This window comes from Colobus angolensis, unplaced genomic scaffold (assembly GCF_000951035.1).
Source record: "Colobus angolensis palliatus isolate OR3802 unplaced genomic scaffold, Cang.pa_1.0 Scaffold101, whole genome shotgun sequence".
Lineage (NCBI taxonomy): Eukaryota > Metazoa > Chordata > Mammalia > Primates > Cercopithecidae > Colobus > Colobus angolensis.
Window position 1 is genome coordinate 9298196 of NW_012111031.1, and position 18708 is coordinate 9316903.

The 18708-nt window shown below is 41.0% G+C and overlaps 1 protein-coding gene across 1 annotated transcript in view; it reads left to right on the plus strand.

Annotated features, from left to right (window-relative positions):
- The first annotated feature begins 3639 nt into the window (after window positions 1-3639).
- EPSTI1 (epithelial stromal interaction 1 (breast)) overlaps window positions 3640-18708 on the plus strand; it is a 116755-nt gene continuing 101686 nt past the window's right edge. Inside the window, exon 1 of the mRNA XM_011940372.1 lies at window positions 3640-4240. Coding sequence (XP_011795762.1) covers window positions 4053-4240 — 188 coding nt within the window. The 5' untranslated portion in view covers window positions 3640-4052. The remainder of the gene's footprint in view (window positions 4241-18708) is intronic.

The window sequence follows — 18708 nt, forward strand, 5'->3', positions numbered from 1 at the left end:
GGTGCCTGTAGTTCCAGCTACTTGGGAGGCTGAGGCAGGGAATGGTGTGAACCCGGGAGGCAGAGCTTGCAGTGAGCTGAGATTGCACCACTGCACTCCAGCCTGGGCAACAGAGTGAAACTCCCTCTCAAAAAATCAAACAAACAAACAAACAAACTCATTTACCAAAAGGAATGAATACATGATTATTTCCCAGAGGCAGTTTCATTTGAAAAGAAAACTTCCTAAATGAATCTCTAATTGGCCAAATTTCAGGTAATCTAACAATCCCACTAGATTTCAGGACTTTCTCATGTCTCTTAAAACATATTCCTAGGTAATTGTTTAGTACAGTGGTTTTTCAAACGTTTAAAAGCCATTGAATTCTTGCTTCCAATAAAATTAGGCAGTAGCCGAGTGAGTAGAAGAGATAAAGGGCTAAAGTACTTGACTAAACAGGGATGGGGGCCCAGGATCCTCCCCGCTCACCTCTGCTTCTTTTCACCAGCCACCGCTGTGGAAGAACGCACCCCAGAACAACTCCAGTAAGAGGCTAGCCCATATTTGCACCCAAATGCACACACCTACGGTGAAAGAATGGATGATACATAAGTAGAGAGCCCATTCTTGGGCATCCAAAAGGAGCCTGTAGATGTCTGTTGCCATAATAAATCACATTCATATTTTTTAAAACACTTTGAGAGGCCGGGCGCGGTGGCTCAAGCCTGTAATCCCAGCACTCTGGGAGGCTGAGAGGGGCGGATCGCGAGGTCAGGAGATGGAGACCATCCTGACTAACATGGTGAGACCCTGTCTCTACTGAAAATACAAAAAATTAGCCAGGTGTGGTGGTGGGCACCTGTAGTCCCAGCTACTCGGGAGGCTGAGGCAGGAGAATGGCGTTAACCCGGGAGGCGGAGCTTGCAGTGAGCTGAGATCCGGCCACTGCGCTCCAGCCTGGGCGACAGACTGAGACTCCGTCTCAAAAAACAACAACAACAAAAAAAAAAACAAAACAAATAAACACTTTGAGAATTCGGCAAAACAAGAAGTGAGTGGAGTGAGAAATCTCAGGTTTGGAACTTTGGTGTGAGATGTGGTTATGTCGTGAAGCAAATATGGTCAACTAAGTGTATTCTTGAGGCCAGCATGCCTATTCTTAGCTCCCTTTGGAGAATCGGTTTTCCCCCAATGTGGGTTTTCCCTTTCTCAAACTTTAAATTTCATCCAACTACCAAAATAATTTTCTCCTTTGAAACAAGAGTTCCAGGGGTATTTTCCTAGTGAAGTACAATGTGGAAGATGGCCTCCAGAAAGACCATGCTGTTCCTCTTTTTGTTGATCTCTAGGTCTGCGTTTCTCACCCCGCAGGTACCTCACACCCAACAGCACCTAAACAGACTCTTAGAACTTCCCTCAAAGCTTGTCCCTCCTCTAGGTTCTCCTATCCAGTCACAAAGTTAAAAGTCACCATAAAGACAGCAACCATTAAATTACTGGGGCTTTAAGTTAGGCATATCGTGAAGATCAGGATTTTTCAACTTCAACACTACTGACACTTGGGGCAGGATAACGCTTTGTCGCGTGGGCCTATTCTGTGCATTGTAGAATGTTTAGCAGCATCCCTGGCCTCTACACACTACATGCTAGTAGCACCTACCCACTTTGAGGCTACACAATCAAAAATATCTCCAGGCATTGCCAGATGTCTGCTAGAGGAAAAATCGACTCCATTTGAGAACCACTGATGTGTATGATCTCTATTCCTCACAATACCCACATGGGGCAGAGGAGGAAACTGGACCTCTGAGGAATTAAGGGACTTGGCCTTGCTTGTGTGTGACCAGTATGTGGCACAGCTGGTCTCAAAGCACTATAAAAGCCATCTCCCCTTCTCTCTGCTGCCTTCCAGTACTCAATTCTCTCTTTCATCTAGTTTTTATCTATGCTAATCTCTCATGTGATGTGTCTTTCATGTTTTATTTATTTGTTTTGTAGAGATGAGGTCTTACCATGCTGCCCAGGCTGACCTTAAACTCCTGGCCTCAGGTGATCCTCCTGCCTCAGTCTCCAAAAGTGCGGGGATCACAGGCATGAGCAACTGACCCTGGCCCATGTGAAATGTCTTGATTTTGCTCCCTGCTTTCTGGATTGCCTTAGCTCAGATCTGTATTTCTTACCTAGCCATAACGAGGTTCTGAATGTATCTTCCCAATTTCAGTCTCTTCATCTTTCAATCTCCGTTTCACATTGTTAGAGCTAACTTTGTCAAACAGATATTATTAGTGTAACTGCCTTATTGAAAAACTTTCTGTGCCTTCCACATTGCCTACAACAGTGGTTCCCAAAGGGTGATCCTGAGACTGGCATCATTGGTATTACCTGGAAATTTGTTAGAACTGCAAATCCTTGGGCCCCATCCCAGACCTGAATCAGAAACTCTATTTCTTTTTTTTTCTTTTTTTTTTGAGACGGAGTCTGTCTCTGTCGCCCAGGTAGAGGCAGGGTTTTGCCATGTTGGCCAGGCTGGTCTTCAACTCCTGACCTCAGGCGATCCTCCTGCCTTGGCCTCCAAAAGTACTGGAATTACAGGAGTGAGCCACTGCGCCTGGCCATAAATCTGTTTTAACACACCCTCCTCCAAGTGGTTCTGATGCTTACTGAAATTTGTGCAACTCTGGCCTACTCTACAAAACTCCAATGTCTTAGGATGGCGTAGAAACCCTGACTGTCTTTCCTACCATGTTCCTTGTCATTACTTTCTCCTCTCCTATCCCACCCTTGCCCACCCTTCAATTTCATTCTTTCATTAGCTATCAAACCTGCATTTGTCTGTTTGTTCTAAGCACCAATAATAAAAGCAAGACAGTCCAGCTCCTAAGTGCCTTGCTGACCTAGGGCTGGGGTGCTCCAGCCACATGACAAGCCCTGGAATTAAGTACACATCATGTCATTCTAAGTGACAAGCCTCTGCCGTAGCATCTCCTTCTTCCTGGTGAATTCCTATGTCTTTGGTGGCTCATTCTCAAATGTCCCTGTTCCTGAATTACTCAGAGGGCTAATCCCTAGTTTCCGTGTGCCTCCACAGCTGCCTGTCATTTCATTTATCCCAAAGTGGCATTCCCATTCGTTTACCTGTCTACTAGGATACTCCTAGAATGCAGGTAATGTGAGGGAGGAGCCTTCACTCATCTTTGTGTAGATGGCATTGTGACCCTGGTGACCAACCCTGGCACACATCAGAACCATCTGGGAGCTTTTCAAAAATAAGAATGCCAGAGCTCACCCCTGGACCTACAGAAACTGAGCCTTACAAATCCTTATTTTAAAATGTCCCCACATCACCATTGCACACTGTTCTGCACAGATCAGGTCTTTTTTTTTTTTTTTTTTTTTTTTAACAGTTCTCGAATGTCTAGTCAATTACTTAGCAAGGCTGCCTGGAGAATCAGGTCTACCTTAGCTTACTTCTCCAGCTTTGTGGGGTTTTGTTTTCTTTTGATTTCAGTTTCCATTTCCTCTAACTTGAAAGTATGTGCCTTGGTAACAGCCACACCGCAGTCATTACTGATAAAAGGTGACATTTTGTTGAGATGATTTTAGTTATTGACCTAATCTCTGGTATTTTAAGGTTAATATGTGTTTTACAGTCTCAAATATCCAGCGGTCCTCAAATTAGAGTTGCCTGTTAAACAGTTTCTCAAGTATCTTTCAGGATTGTAGTCACTTTGCGGGCTAATCGCTCACCACGTGTCCGTGGCTGATCCCAGTTATTCTGATTAACCTCTAAGGTGATTGTGAGGCTTTAAACCGTCTCACCTGTAGCCGATCAAGCCAGCTCAAGTCAACATCCTGGGCTGTGAACCCGCGATAAGGTCGGAGGGGGCCTCAGTGGAGAATAGATGGGGAAGTTCTCTGGGGCGGGCGCAGTTTGCTGCTGATTCTGAGAAACCGAAACTCAGCTGTTAAAACCGCTGCCTCTGCACTTTGGAATCCCGTCCAGAGACTCGCTAAGCCTCCCAGCCGCATCCCTCCCGCAGAGACGGCGGCCCGGGACCCGCGGGCTGTGCACCATGTACACACGCAGTAGAGTGGTGAGCTCCGGGCTCAGCGCCTCTCCTGCCTCCCGCTCGACCCAGGACCCCCGGGACCCTTATGGGCGGCACGGGAAGCTGGGCCCGCTGGAAGACCAGAGACAGGGTTTGCAGGCAGCCCCTGAGAGCCCTTCGCGAGAGAGCGTCGTGCACGCGGGCCAGAGACAGTGAGTATTTTAACAACCTGGCTTGGGGCGGGAGCCCGGGCCGCAAACATACAAGCACCTTCGTGGTCCTTGGAGTTTGAAGCCACAGGGGCCCAACAACAGGGATTTTGACTGAATGAAAGCTCATTTGCTTAAAGGAAAGCATCCATGCCTTGCCTTATAAATAGAGTTTGCTAGTTTCCAGTCCTTTGGTAAATAACCAGCCCGGTTCCTTCTAGGAACGCTACTTTTCTGACTTTTGTGACTGGCTACAGGATTGAAAGACGTGGGTGTGTAGGAAGTGCCTAGGCATCCAGTAAGATGTCATTTTCCAGGTATCTCCAGAGCTCATACTCCAACCAGTATGAGCTCTTTTCCCTTACTGTTTTTTAAAAACTTGGTGCCCGGCCAGGAGCGTTGGCTCAAGCCTGTAATCCTAGCACTTTGCGGGGCCAAGGCAGGCAGATCACCTGAGGTCAGGAGTTCGAAACCAGCCTGGCCAACATGGTGACACCCCCGTCTTTACTAAAGATAAAATAATAAACTGGGTGTGATGACACGCGCCTGTAGTTCCAGCTACTTGGGAGGTTGAGGTAGGAGAATCGCTTGAACCAGGGAGACGGAGGTTGCAGTGAGCCAAAATCTCACCGTTGCACTCCAGCCTGGGCAAGAGAGCGAGACTCTGTCTCAACACAAAACAAAACAAAACAAAAACAAAACTTGGTGCCCTAAATGGAATTGCTATATCAGACACTAACAGGTAAGGGTCAACAAGAAATGTGATACGGGGTAGAAGATTCAAATTCTGCCTCTAGGTAGGAGCAAGCCTGTGTCCCAGCAAGACTCCCAGATAAACTAGCCTCTTGCAACCAGAGGAGTGGAGGTGAGTGACCGTAGTAACTCTTGTCCCTGATGTTGATATGTGCTCTATCCAAGAACAGATAGGTAGCATTTATTCCTGGTCTTTGATTCAGGGACTGCAGTGAGTATCCGGGAAACATTTATTATGCAAGTGTCGTGAGCCTCTCTTTCCAGCCAAAGGAGTGAACTTCTTTAACTCAGCAGTATGGTTTATCACAACATCACTGCCTTTGAAGTGCTGCCTCTGTGAATTGGAACTGTCCAAATGGTTTTATTTTTAGTGTCTCCTTTTTCGTCGACTTCTAGTCCTACGAAAGGAAAACCCTGGTTGCTAAGAAACAGTATATAACCTTATGGCCGATAAACAGTAGATTTTCTTTCATCCCTTAGCTTTTGAAAGTACCAGGCCTTTAATATTATTCAGGTTAGGTTTACCCTTAGATGGGGTGGATAATCTGGAAATCAATTAGAGATTGTTGCATTTCTTTCCTCCTCAGAATAATTGGTGTCTTGCCACAATAGAAGCAGCCCATTACTTTCAAGTAACCCTCATATCTACAAGCTATAGTACTTAACAGTAACAAAAGTCATAGACACATGGTCTCATGTCCATGAATAGTTAATGATGAACATGATTTGCATTACTTTTTTCTGTTAAAAAGCATTTATTTAGATATAACCATTTATTTTCAAGCTCATATCATCACATAAGTATTCACTGTTGCATCTATTTTCTTATTTGGTTGTAATTACCCCGGAATCTTGCTAGACCAAGCTGCTCAGAAACAGGCAGCTTTTGGATGGGTTATCCAGGCCTTAATACCCTGAAGACCTCATTGCACACTATTTTGCAATTCCTAAAAAGATTTTCAAATAAACCATTAAAAAATACTAGGAAGTGTTTAGTTATCTCTCACTGAGTCTTCCTTTTTTTTTTTTTTCCATCTAAACCAGTTGCAGTAAGTACAGAATTATATATTCCCTTTTAGGGGTTTGATGTCTGAGATCCTGTTGGGACAACTTTGAATTTTTGTTGCATCTCCATTAGTTACTTAGATTCACTTTCTCACTTGTTTCCTTTAATGGAGTTGGAAAACCAAGGAAAATGAATGGCACATATCTCAGTAGAATTAGCTGCCCACCCCCTGCCCCAAAATAAGTCTTTATTTATTTTGGGGATAAAAAATTAGAAACGCTTTCTGATTTAAAAAAATAAAGAGGCTGGGCGTGGTGGCTCATGCCTGTAATCCCAGCACTTTGTGGGCCGAGGCGGGCAGATCACGAGGTCAGGAGATCGAGACCGTCCTGGCTAACACGTTGAAACCCTGTCTCTTCTAAAAATACAAAAAATTAGCCGGGTGTGGTGGTGGGCGCCTGTAGTCCCAGCTACTTGGGAGGCTGAGGCAGGAGAATGGCATGAACCCAGGAGGCAGAGCTTGCAGTGAGCCAAAATCACACCACTGCACTCCAGCCTGGGCAACAAAGCAAGACTCTGTCTCAAAAACGAAATAAAACAAACAAAAAAAACGAGGATAGAGTTAAGTGCTTTAATAATACAGCTTCATTTGTCTACTCATAATGTGAATTTATTTATATGGTAAAATATTTCTCTTGTTTTGTGTGCATGCTTCCATTAATTTCCTCCTGCAGCCCCAGTGTGGGGATTAGGAATATGGGCTCTGATGCCGGGTAGACCTGGGTTCAGTTCTGATTGTGCCATCACTTGCTCTTTGAACAAAATCCTTAGCTACTTTATGCCTCAGTTTTCTCATTACTTAATATGAGACAATAACAACTTCATAGGGTTTTAATTTTTCCACATATACATGTGTAAAACATAACTTTATGCCTGTTAAAGTACTATGCTGTCACCCTTAAGTTGAGTGTTTGTGCCTTGTTAAAAACACACAGAAAAAACACTGGTTTAAAACACCTAATTGTGGTCGGGTGCAGGGGTTCGTGCCTGTAACCTCAGCACTTTGGGAAGCCAATGTGGGAGGATTGCTTTAGTCCAGGAGTAACATAGGGAGGCCCTTGTCTCCAAAAAAAAAAAAAAAATTTTTTTTGAGCACGGTGGCACATACCTGTGTCCCAGCTACTCGAGAGGCTGAGGCAGGAGGATAGCTTGAGCTCAGGAGCTCCAACACTACAGTGACCTATGATCGTACCACTGTACTCAAGCCTGGGCTGTTAACAGAGTGAGACCCTGTCTCAAATAAATAAATAAATAAACCACCTACTTGCATAGAAACAAAGTATACTAGTAAAAATCTATGGCTATCAATATATTAAATGATTCTGAGTACCTCTGATAGACTCTCAGACAAGATTGAGTTCTTGATGGAATTTGGATTTAAGTTATTGCAGGTATTTGCTAATTCATACTGGCTTTCCCAATTAGTTTTAGTTGGCGATTTTCATCTTGTCCTTAAATATCAAAGCTATCTACACAAATTAAAAGAGAAAAAAGCTTACACAAACTTCTAATCCAAAGTAAACCTTTATCCTTCTTAATGTTCTGCTTGTTTGTAAATATTTTACATTATTTATATCACCTCTAGATAAATATAAGACAAAGACATGCATTTACCTAGTTTTTATCCAATTCTGGGAAATGGGGTCTTGCCTGTGCTAGTAATATAGAGTTGAGTTCACATTCTTGTACTTGTCCAACCATACCTGGTCCTTTAGCTTGATGCTGTTTGAAGAAAATAAAAAGATATTTTGAAAACGAACCTATAATATGGAATTTTATTTTACAGTTGAGCTGAATTTGTATGTAAATTATGTTAATCTTAACATTTTTGTGGCCTACTTTCTATTAGTATTGTAGAGATTTCAACACGAGCAGTGATAACCATAGCACTTATGTAGTGCCTAGTATGTAGAAGCACTCTATGTATATTGACTCTCAATCCTCATAACCACCATGGAATGAGAGGATCTCTAGCTTAAAAGAACTAATTAAAAACTAGGAACAAATAACTATTCAACAAAAAATAAGCCCTCATGAAGCCTACTGTCTAATTGATGGGACAGACATTTATTAAAATGTGAATAAATATGTGTACTATAAAGCAGGGGTATCCAATCTTTTGATTTCCTGGGGCCACATTGGAAGAATCGTCTCGGGCCCCACATAAAATACACCAACACTAATGATAGCGGATGAGCTTAAAAAAAAAAATCGCAAAAAAAACCCTCCATGTTTTAAGAAAGTTTATAAATTTGTGTTGGGCCACATTCAAAGCCGTCCTGAGCCGCCCGGGCTACATGCACCTTGTGGGCCCTGGGCTGGACAAGCTTGCAAGGAAAGCCAGGGTCTGAGCTGGTCTTGGGAGCAGGAAGATCTTTCCTCAGACGTGACGTTTGAGCTTTCGTCTACAGGATCATTAGGAGTTGCGTGTTGTTTTTTTTTCCTGACACCAAATATGTCATTCTAACACCAACTAACTCTGACCCCAACTAGGTGTCCTACAGTTCAGTTCTAACACTAACTACTCAGAGTTAGTGTGGACTCCACAAGTTAAGGGCTCAGTCCTGCAAAACTGCCCCCTACTTCAGACTTCAGACGCTAGCTGCAAATGGAGTCTCCAGGCTACCTGTATGTCTCCCCATCAGACTACAGAGTTGGGGGTTCCCATGCATCTCCCCTTCCCTAGTTTTGATAATTCACTAAAGTGACTCACAAAACTCGCAGAAATTACTATATTTATGATTATAGGTTTATCATAAAGGATACAACTCAGTGAAGTGGAAGAGATGCGTAAGGCATCTCTTGGGGGATGAAGGGGTAGGTGGTGGTGTGTGAAGAGTTTCCATACTCTAGGTAGGTACGTTGATGTGTTCGCCAACCTGGAAGACCCCCAAACCTTATAGTTCACAAACTTTTATTGAGGCTTTATTACCTAGGCATCATTGAATAAGTCCAGTGGCCATTGGTAATTAAATCTCCAGCCCCCTCCTCTCCCCAGAAATTGAAATGGGGCTGAAAGTGTTAACCCTCCAATCTCATAGTTGGTTTTTCTAGCTACCAGTCTTGGTTCTTAAGCTAGCTGTCTAGGGACCTCACCAACAGTCATTAGCATACAGTAGACACTTAGCACTCTGGGAATCCCAAGGGTTTTGGAAACTTGGAACCAGGGACCATGACCAAATATTTATTTTTTATTATATCACAGGAGTTTAAGTGGCCTCTGAACAGCCAGAGAAACTTGTTGTTCAGATTGTCTTCAGAAGAACTTATAGCGGGGAGCATAGTCAGCTGACGGCCCCAGCTGCCACCCTTTTGGATCCATTACACCTTGCCTGTGAGTGCTGGCTTATGCCACATCCGTCCCAGCCAATGACTGAGCATTCCAGGGTGCCAGTGCTGTTGCAGAACTGCCAGGCTTATACACCCTCTGTGCAGCAACAGACCCATACACTGACAATGGCACTTGCAGCAGAGGAAGAGTTTAATCATTGTGACGTTCTCAGTGAAGAAACAGGAGGAATTCTCAAGCCTCAAATTTGTTTCTTCCACGGGTACTGGGCAAGGGTTTTTAAGGGGATTCATGGAGAGTGAGGGGCTAGAAAATCTGGGATTGTCCATTGGACAACTCAAAGCTGGGCTAGCGAGCAGCAACCGGCTACAAGGAAGTAGACCAAAGGGCAAGCTGGCTTAATGATTGCTGCTGTAAGCCCAGTTGCATTTTATTGTTTTATTTTTCTCTTGCTCAATTTTATACAATTTTCTTGGGATGGTTTTAGTGCTAGCCTATTCCTGGCCCATGTGGGACTCCTCTATTAGGCAACTTTTGCTGGAAGACTCCCCATATTCCTGTCCAAGATTTTCTCAGAAATGTGTAACACTCTGAGGATCTTGCTACTCAATCCTCTTTCCTTCCATCCTTTCATAGAATGAAAGTTGTCAGACTCAAAATGAGGTCACTTGTGTCAAACATGTGGAGCTGGGGCCATGAAGGGAGGATTCTCACGCACATATGCCTGATAACAAGAACTCTCACAAAAGGCTCTGCAAAAACTACAACTTTGCACAAAAGCTACAACCTTAAAAAATACTTCTGCAAGGACATCTGCGTAGCAACTGTCCGTCCAACCTTGGATTGATTCTACCCTTGTTGATTCTTGTAGCCAAGGATATTTGTCTCAAACAACTTATATCACCCTCCTCACTTTTCCTTTAAAAACCCTGGTCTTCCTTTGCTTTCCTGAATATACCCAGTGTATTCCCATTGCAATGCTCAATCCAGAATAAATATAATTTTCTTTAGGAGAGCCTCTCTCGTTGTCTTTTATTTAGGTTTTGGCAATAGGAATCAGACCCGGTCTTGTTCTCAAGGCTTTCCTTGCCTACCCCTGCTCCCCCTTTCATCCTTCACAAGCATTCCTCCTTATCCATCTCTTGCATGTCTGACTCTGTCTTGGTGTCAGCTTCTGAAAAACTCAAACTAATACAGTCTCAAACACCCTACTGCAACCTCAACACTTAGACATCTTATTTATGTCTGTTGGTGGCATGCTATCTATGCAGATTGGGGAAACCCATCCTTTTTCTCATTTCCTCCTTTAGGGCCCAGAAAACACATTTCCTAATTTCCTTGATCCAATCTCAATGCATCCCACCAGTTTGTTATGCTCGAGGGAAGGAAATAATCTTTGTAATCCTTCTCTTCATCCCCAAACTCTCAAGGGAGATAAAAGGAGAATCAATGATGGTTTGGTAAGAGCAGTTCATCATGACCAGTCCTGATTTTTCTCTTTTCTCCTTAAAAGGCATTGTTAAATTTTGTATTCTGTAATTATAACATGGAATACAAGGTGGGATATACAATAATAAAGTCACTAAGTTATAGTGTTAAATTTTTATAAATATCACTATTTAGTGTCTATTTTCTGAAATCCTGAATTATGGTTTCTTATGTCGAAGACAGAACTTAAGTCATTTTGACTCACATTATTTGCATCTGAATAAGCCACATACAATATTCTGAAATTAAGTACAAGTTTTTACAAACTTATTAGAGCATATTAGAACTGTTTTCACTATTGCTTCCTCACTGCAATGTCCATATTTTCAATTTCCTTCTCTATATGATTATGAGAAAATAAAATTCTGCTTATAGATGCTAAGTGGCCTGAATGCATCAGGCTGGTATTTTTCCCTGGAAATAGAGAATTGAATAATGCTGGAGTTCCTTTTAATGTTATGAAATAATAGTACATTGGAAGAGAGTATCTGTGATTGATTGTAATGAACAATCTTCTTGATGGCTCAATATAGATGGTTATTCATTAGGGGATTATTTAAGTCAATCTTTAGCATGCAGAAAGTTTATAAAGCAACAGATAGTATTTAACTCTTACTAATGACATGTCTCAGTGAGCTGGGTAGATGTCTCAATGATTACCAGATACTAATACTAATACTATTTGACTTATTTTTGAAATGAGAAATGTAATGAAACATTGGAATCCTGTTGTAGCATGAAGTAAATTTGTTATGACCTGGAATAATTAAACTGGGTACCCCTGAGAGACAAACCAAAATAACATTTAGTAGCTCATGTGTTTTCAATGATTAACCATGTGCTAGACCTTGTGTTAAGTATGTCAGGTACATTATTGAATAGTTTCTTCATGATAAGCCATTTGCTACCTTAAAGATGAGGAAACTGAGTCTTGAAAATAAAATGATTTTCCAAGATCTCATGGCTCTTTGAGTGACAGAACCACTATTCAAACCTATGTCTATCTACCAAATTCTGGATCTTGAATATGATGTATAGAGGGAGGATAGATAGAAGGAGTGATGGTGCAGCTAGCTAAGGTCCTATCATCTTTTTTTTTTTTTTTTTTTTCCTGAGATGGAGTCTTGCTCTGTCACCCAGGCTGGAGTACAATGATGCGGTCTCAGCTCACTGAAAACTCCACCTCCTGGGTTCGGGCGATTCTCCTGCCTGAGCCTCCTGAGTAGCTGGGATTACAGGTGCCCACCACCGTGCCTGGTTAATTTTTGTGTTTTTAGTAGAGACAGGGTTTCACCATGTAGGTCAGGCAGGTCTTGAACTGCTGACCTCATGATCCACCTGCCTCGGCCTCCTAAAGGGCTGAGATTACAGGTGTGAGCCACTGCGCCCAGCCGTATCATTATTTTATATTGACATTAAGAAAAGAGAAGTTCTATAGGCTAAAGGGAATGATAATGTAGAAGCAGTAATGTGACATTTACAGTTGCAGAGAGGGGAAGATTTCTTTCCTTACCTATCCCTAGGTTCATGGCTGATATCCCTATAAAAAAAGATAGATTAACAAGAGAAAAGCATACCCATTCATGTAACATAAGTTTTATAGCACAAAGGAGCTTCCAAAAATGAAGATTCAAAGAATCAGGGAAAACTGTGTCTTTTTATGCTTAGGTTTGATGAAGAGTGGATAGTGTATGATTGGCGAAAAAGGTGTATGGTCTAATGACATAAACTGGGGAAGCGTAGCAAGGCCTGTTTGTTCAAATTATTTGTGTCTCTTTGTCTCCATTCATTTTCTATGGGTTTAGGGAGGAGGGAGGATCCCTCTGAAATGAGGATCTTATGACCTACCTTAGAGGAAGGTCAGAGAAATTTTTTATGGCTTGCTTCAGGTGAGAAAGATGGGAGAAGGTCAGAGAGGCCTTCCTGCTTTTGCTGTTTTCTCAAATGCCAAGGTCCAAATTTTGGGATAACATGTCGTGAACCCACCATAGTTTTAAAATGATTTGAATAGAGAAGTAGAGTGCAGGAGAAAAGTTTCTCTGGGGATTCCCTTTGTTCTGCTGCTTTTCACAAATGACAGGTGAGCTTGGTAGCCTGGTGTTAGTGTTACTGGCAAGGAGTCCTGATCCGGACCCCAAGAGAAGGTTCTTGGAAGTCACACAAGAAAGAATTCAGGGCAAGTCTATAGAGCAAAGTGAAAGCAAGCTTGTTAAGAAAGTAAAGGAATAAAGAATGACTACTCCATAGGCAGAGCAGCCCCGAGGCCTGCTGGTTGCCCCTTTTTATGGTTATTTCTTAATTTTATGCTAAACAAGGGGCGGGTTATTCATGCTTCCCCTCTTTAGACCATCTAGGGTAACTTCCTGATGTTGCCATGGCATTTGTAAACTGTCATGATGCTGGTGGGAGTGTAGCATTGAGGAAAACCAGAGGTCACTCTCGTTGCCGTCTTGGTTTTGGTGGGTTTTAGCTGGCTTTACTGAAACCTGTCTTATCAGCAAGGTCTTTACGACCTGTATCTTGTGCCAGCCTCCTATCTCATCCTGTGACTTAGAATGCCTTAACTGTCTGGGAGTGCAGTCCAGCAGGTTTTAGCCTTATTTTACCCAGCCCCTATTCAAGATGGAGTCTCTCTGGCTCAAACATCTCTGAATTAGAGCAGTTATCTCACTCTCACTGTGCAACCTCAACAACATAGTAACTTCCAGTGACTTTTGATCATAGCCTACAGTGAGCAATTCATTTGACATCATGAGCTAGTACATGACTGAGTATATATTAGTGTATATATAACTAAAATTACACAAAACAATTTTCACCTTTATTATATGTGATGTACTCTGACCGTTTCTATTCTTGTGCATTAAAAATAAATCCATTGAATTGATTTCCTAACCCATTAGAGGATTACCTCCTACAGTTTGAAAAGCACAGTTCTATGCATGACAGAAGAGAGAGAGTGGATGAAAATTAAAAAAACATTTTGGTTTGATTAGATCAAATTTACACTCCTGTTTGTGCAGGAGGGTAGAAATTATGGTCCTGTATAGAAGGAATTTCCAACTTTTCTGCACTGGATTCCATTCCTCAGTATGGTATGCATTTGTGGTCTGCCAAGGCTTGGGGAGCAATCATTTTTGTTCAAATACAATATCAAAAATGAATGGGAATTGCTCAAAAAGTCTTCGACAGCTGGAATGGTGAAACAATAAACCAACAGGATGATGAAAGCTTGAAAACACATAATACCTATAATAATCAGTAGAACCATAGCAGAAATGAGAAAAAAAGAAACTTAGTTCAATTACACAGTAAGGTTACTTACTTCAAAGTCAGTAGAGTGCTGTAAGGTTATACATATTAAGGTTAATTGCGTCTATTCAGAATATATTTGAATCTGAAACAAAAGCTTAAGAGGAAAGAAAATAATCAAAGGGAAATGACTGCATTTGAAGGGTCTATTCTATATCAGAGAATCGGCTGATGATGGCTCCTTTGTTCTGTAATGTTTGTAATTCCCTGGCCCCCAGCCCCTGCAAATATGAAGACTTAAAAGGAAATCTGTTAAAGTCCTGTAGAAAAACTGAAGACATTTACCATCATTAAAACTCAAGGGCTAGTATTGCCCAGTGTTTGTTTTACTAGTGAGAGCAGAAACCTATGCTACCTAATCTTGTAAGAAAAGCTGAGCCCCTGCTTTAAGAAATTTTTACATTGAATATTTCTCTATTAAAAATCTTTGGAATATGTTTCTCTGATTATAAAAGTAAAGTATCTGCTTGTTATCAAAACTCAAGCATTTCAAAAATAATACAGAATGTGAAAGTCCCCTGCAATTCCGACCCTTAGAAATAAACATTTCAAAGAGTTTAGTGTAAAGAAATCTCTAAAGTACAGGTTGCACTCTGTGACTCTTTATTCCAAGTGGAAAACCTGAGGGCCATGATGCCTAATATGGTTTGGCTGTGTCCCCACCCAAATCTCACCTTGAGTTGTAGCTCCCATAATCGCCATGTATCATGGGAGGGACCCGTGGGAGGTAATTGAATTATGGAGGCTGTTTTTCCTGTGCTGTTCTCTTAAGTGAGTAAGATTCATGAGACCTGATGCTTTTATAAAGGGCAGTTCCTCTGCAAGTGCTCTCTTGCCTGCCACCATGTAAGACATGCCTTTACTTCTCCTTTGCCTTCCACTTGACTGTGAGGCCTCCCCAGCCATGCGGAACTGTGAGTCCATTAAACCTCTTTTTCTTTATAAATTACCCAGTCTCAGGTATGTCTTTATTAGCAGCATGAGAATGGACAAATACAATGCCCTTTGATTTCTATTGCCAGTAGAAGGTGACAGATACTCTTTTTCTAATCTTTGTTTTAAACTGTGATTGCACTCCATCATATAGACAGATACTGTTTTTCACATTGGCCTATTATTCAGTTGCACAAGGAAACAACCTTTGTTCTCACAGTGGCATCTTGGATAACATGTCCTATCTAGTACTGTTTCTAAAAATGTGTAACCTAATCTAATCATGAGGGAATAATCATTTCCTTACATCCAAATTGTGAAGCATTCTATAAGAAAAGTTACCTGAACTCTTCAAATATGTCAGTCATGAAAGAAAGAAAGAAAAAAAAAAGTCAATGAAATTGTCTGATCTTATAGGAGTCTACAAACACATAGGAGTCTACAAACACATGTCAAACAAAATGTGTAATCCATAACTGGATCTAGGATGAGGTAAAGGTAGGGAAGAATATTAAAATGGAAACAATTTGGAAATGTGAATATAGACTATTAGGCAATATTAATGTTAAATTTCTTGGGTGTGATAATGATATTATGTTTAAGTAGGAGACTGCTTTTGTTTTTAGGAGATACATGCTAAAATATTTAGGGATGATGTGTTATGACCCTGCAGCTTATTTTCATGTGGTTAAAAGAGAAAAAGTAAATGTGGGAAAACATTTAACAATTGGTAAATATAAGTAAATAGTATATGGGTATTCATTTTAATAATATTTATTTGTTAGGCTTAAAATTTCTTAAGACATTGGGGGAAATGTAATAATTTTAGGTGATATTCTAAAACTTATTGTGCCTCTTGTTATTTTTTTCCTTTTCTCTTTTGGAACCTGGGGAACGTAAAAGAGCTTTTCTTACGAAGCTGTATGCTTAAAATTTGTGCCGTTTTCTGCAGGTGCATTATTCTTTAATAAATAATTTAATGAAAAAAGCCTGGGCTCAGAATCCTGCTGCCATTTACAGGGGAAAAAATATGTACTAATTTTTAAGATGTATTATTTATAAATACTACTTTGTTTCATGCACTGGTCCTTAGTATTCAAAGGAAAGAATCAGGAACCAGGATACGGTTGTTAAAAGGAAGAGCCAGAAACAGGGATATAAAGAAAGAAACTTAATGATACATATTTACGAAAGAAGATACAGCAAAGGGAATCAGTCACAGCATGAAGAAAGGAGATGTCCTAGTGATTCAGGGCTAAGTTTTATTACATATAAAATAGATGTCATATATGTTATATATAGTTATTATAATTACATACAAAGCAATAGATGTCCCCTTAGGTATCTTAAGTAAGTACCTATGTCTTTGTTGATTTCTCTCCCATAAAATAAGTCTGAAGGTGGGTAGTCTAGGGCTGATCTAATACAAATAATGGGAAACTATAATAGAATATTTGTTATTTTCTGGCATTGTTCTAAGCACTGTGAAATGAAAAGAAACCTTGGGGTCCCCAAATCACTAAGCTAAAGGGAAAAGTCAAGCCGGAACTGCTCAGGGCAAACCTGCCTTGCATTCTATGCAAAGTCAGTCCTCTGCTCACTGAGATAAATGTGTATCTGATTGCCTCCTTTGGAGTGGCTAATCAGAAACTCAAAATAATGCAACTGTTTGTCTCTTCTCTGGTATGACCTGGAAGCCCCCTCCCTGCTATGAGTTGTCCCGCGTTTGCTTCCAGTTGTCCTGCCTTCCTGGACCAAACCAATGTCCATCTTACATATGTTCTTCCATGTCTCATGTCTTCCTAAAATGTCTAAAACCAAACTGTGCTCTGACCACCTTGGGCACATGGCATCAGGACCTCCTGAAGCTGTGTCATGGGTGCACATCCTCAACCTTGACAAAATAAACTTTCTTTTTTTTTTTTTTTTTTTTTTTGAGACGGAGTCTCGCTCTGTCGCCCAGGCTGGAGCGCAGTGGAGCGATCTCAGCTCACTGCAAGCTCCGCCTCCTGGGTTCACACCATTCTCCTGCCTCAGCCTCCCAAGCAGCTGGGACTACAGGCGCCTGCCACCACATCCGGCTAATTTTTTTTGGTATTTTTAGTAGAGACGGGGTTTCACCGTGTTAGCCAGGGTGGTCTCGATCTCCTGACCTCGTGATCTACCCGCGTTGGCCTCTCAAAGTGCTGGGATTGCAGGCGTGAGCCACCGCACCCGAACTTTAAACTTTATAAATTGACTGAGGCCTGCCTCGGATATTCGGGGTTCACAGCACTTTATATCCTATGAAATGTATAGTTATCCCGATTTTACAGGTGAAAAAATAGAAAAACTAAATAATTTGCTCTAAGTTGTACAGATAGGAAATAACAGAATTAGGCTCTGAAGTTGGGCAGTACAGCAATAGATTACCACTGATGTGGTGTTTTCATGGTCACAGAGCCCCAGACTGCTTCTGTCTTTCTGCTCTGCCATTCCTGATCACGTCTTCCTTATGCCGGTGCCTCACTGACTGCTTGAGCACCAGCTACCACTTCAACCTTCCTGGAAGAAGGAAAGTAACAAAACAGCTTTTTCTATTGTCTATCACTATTTAAAGGAGTCTTTCTAGAAATCTCTCTCAGTGGCTTCCACTTATATCTCAATTTCTCAAACTTAATCACATAATTATACCTAACTATACAGAAGGTTGGTGGCTGTCGTCTTTCAGTTGGGCACATTGTCTGTCTGAATAGTACAAAAGTGCTGTTAGTAAGGAGGAAGTGAGAGTGAATGTTGGGTAGGGCCTACAGCTCTTTTGGTTTAAGAATCAAGGGAGTCAAACATGAGAGTGGAAATTAATCATGTGATTATGTTGTCTCTGAGATTTTTGAAATGTAAATAGGATACCTTAGGAAGAAAAGTTTAAATGTGGCCCACATACCTGTTTAGAGTATTGATTTCAGAGGACTGTTAGCGTTTTCTTCTGGATAATGTTCCGTTGAAAGTGTTATGCTTTGTACATCCTGTAGGATTATTTGTAATAGTGAATAATTGAAACAGTTGCAATAGATGAGTGGTTATATGATGCACCAATGTCATGAAATACTATGTAGCCATTGAGCGTTAAGCATGTTACATATATAATCAAATTAGGAAAACCACTTATAAATGAAAGCAGGATGTACAACTGTACTTAAAATATGATTGCAACTGTGTAATTTTATGTATAGAACGTAGATGAAAAGTAAATTCACCCAAATACAATTGTAATTGTGGTCTTTGAGAGGTGGGATTATGTGTGACTTTTTAATGTTTCTAAAATAGTTTTCTGAATTTTCCTTTACAAGTGTTTCTTTCAAAATCAGAAAGAAAACATGAATTTCATTTCTAAATGTTCTATGTACAGATTTTGGAATACATCACTATGTCTTGCATTTGTGTTTTTTTTCTTTAAGTTATAGATAACCTTGAGTAATGCTTGAGACATAGACATAATCCGTTCTAAGTCTATTAATAAAAATAATGGGAAGAGAAAATATATAGCACATTTCATAAGTAAGTGGTTTTTCTGCAAATATCAAATTCTTTATCATTAAGCCATTCTTAATAGGAATGTTAATACTAAATAATCTCTTGCTGGAAAAGAGA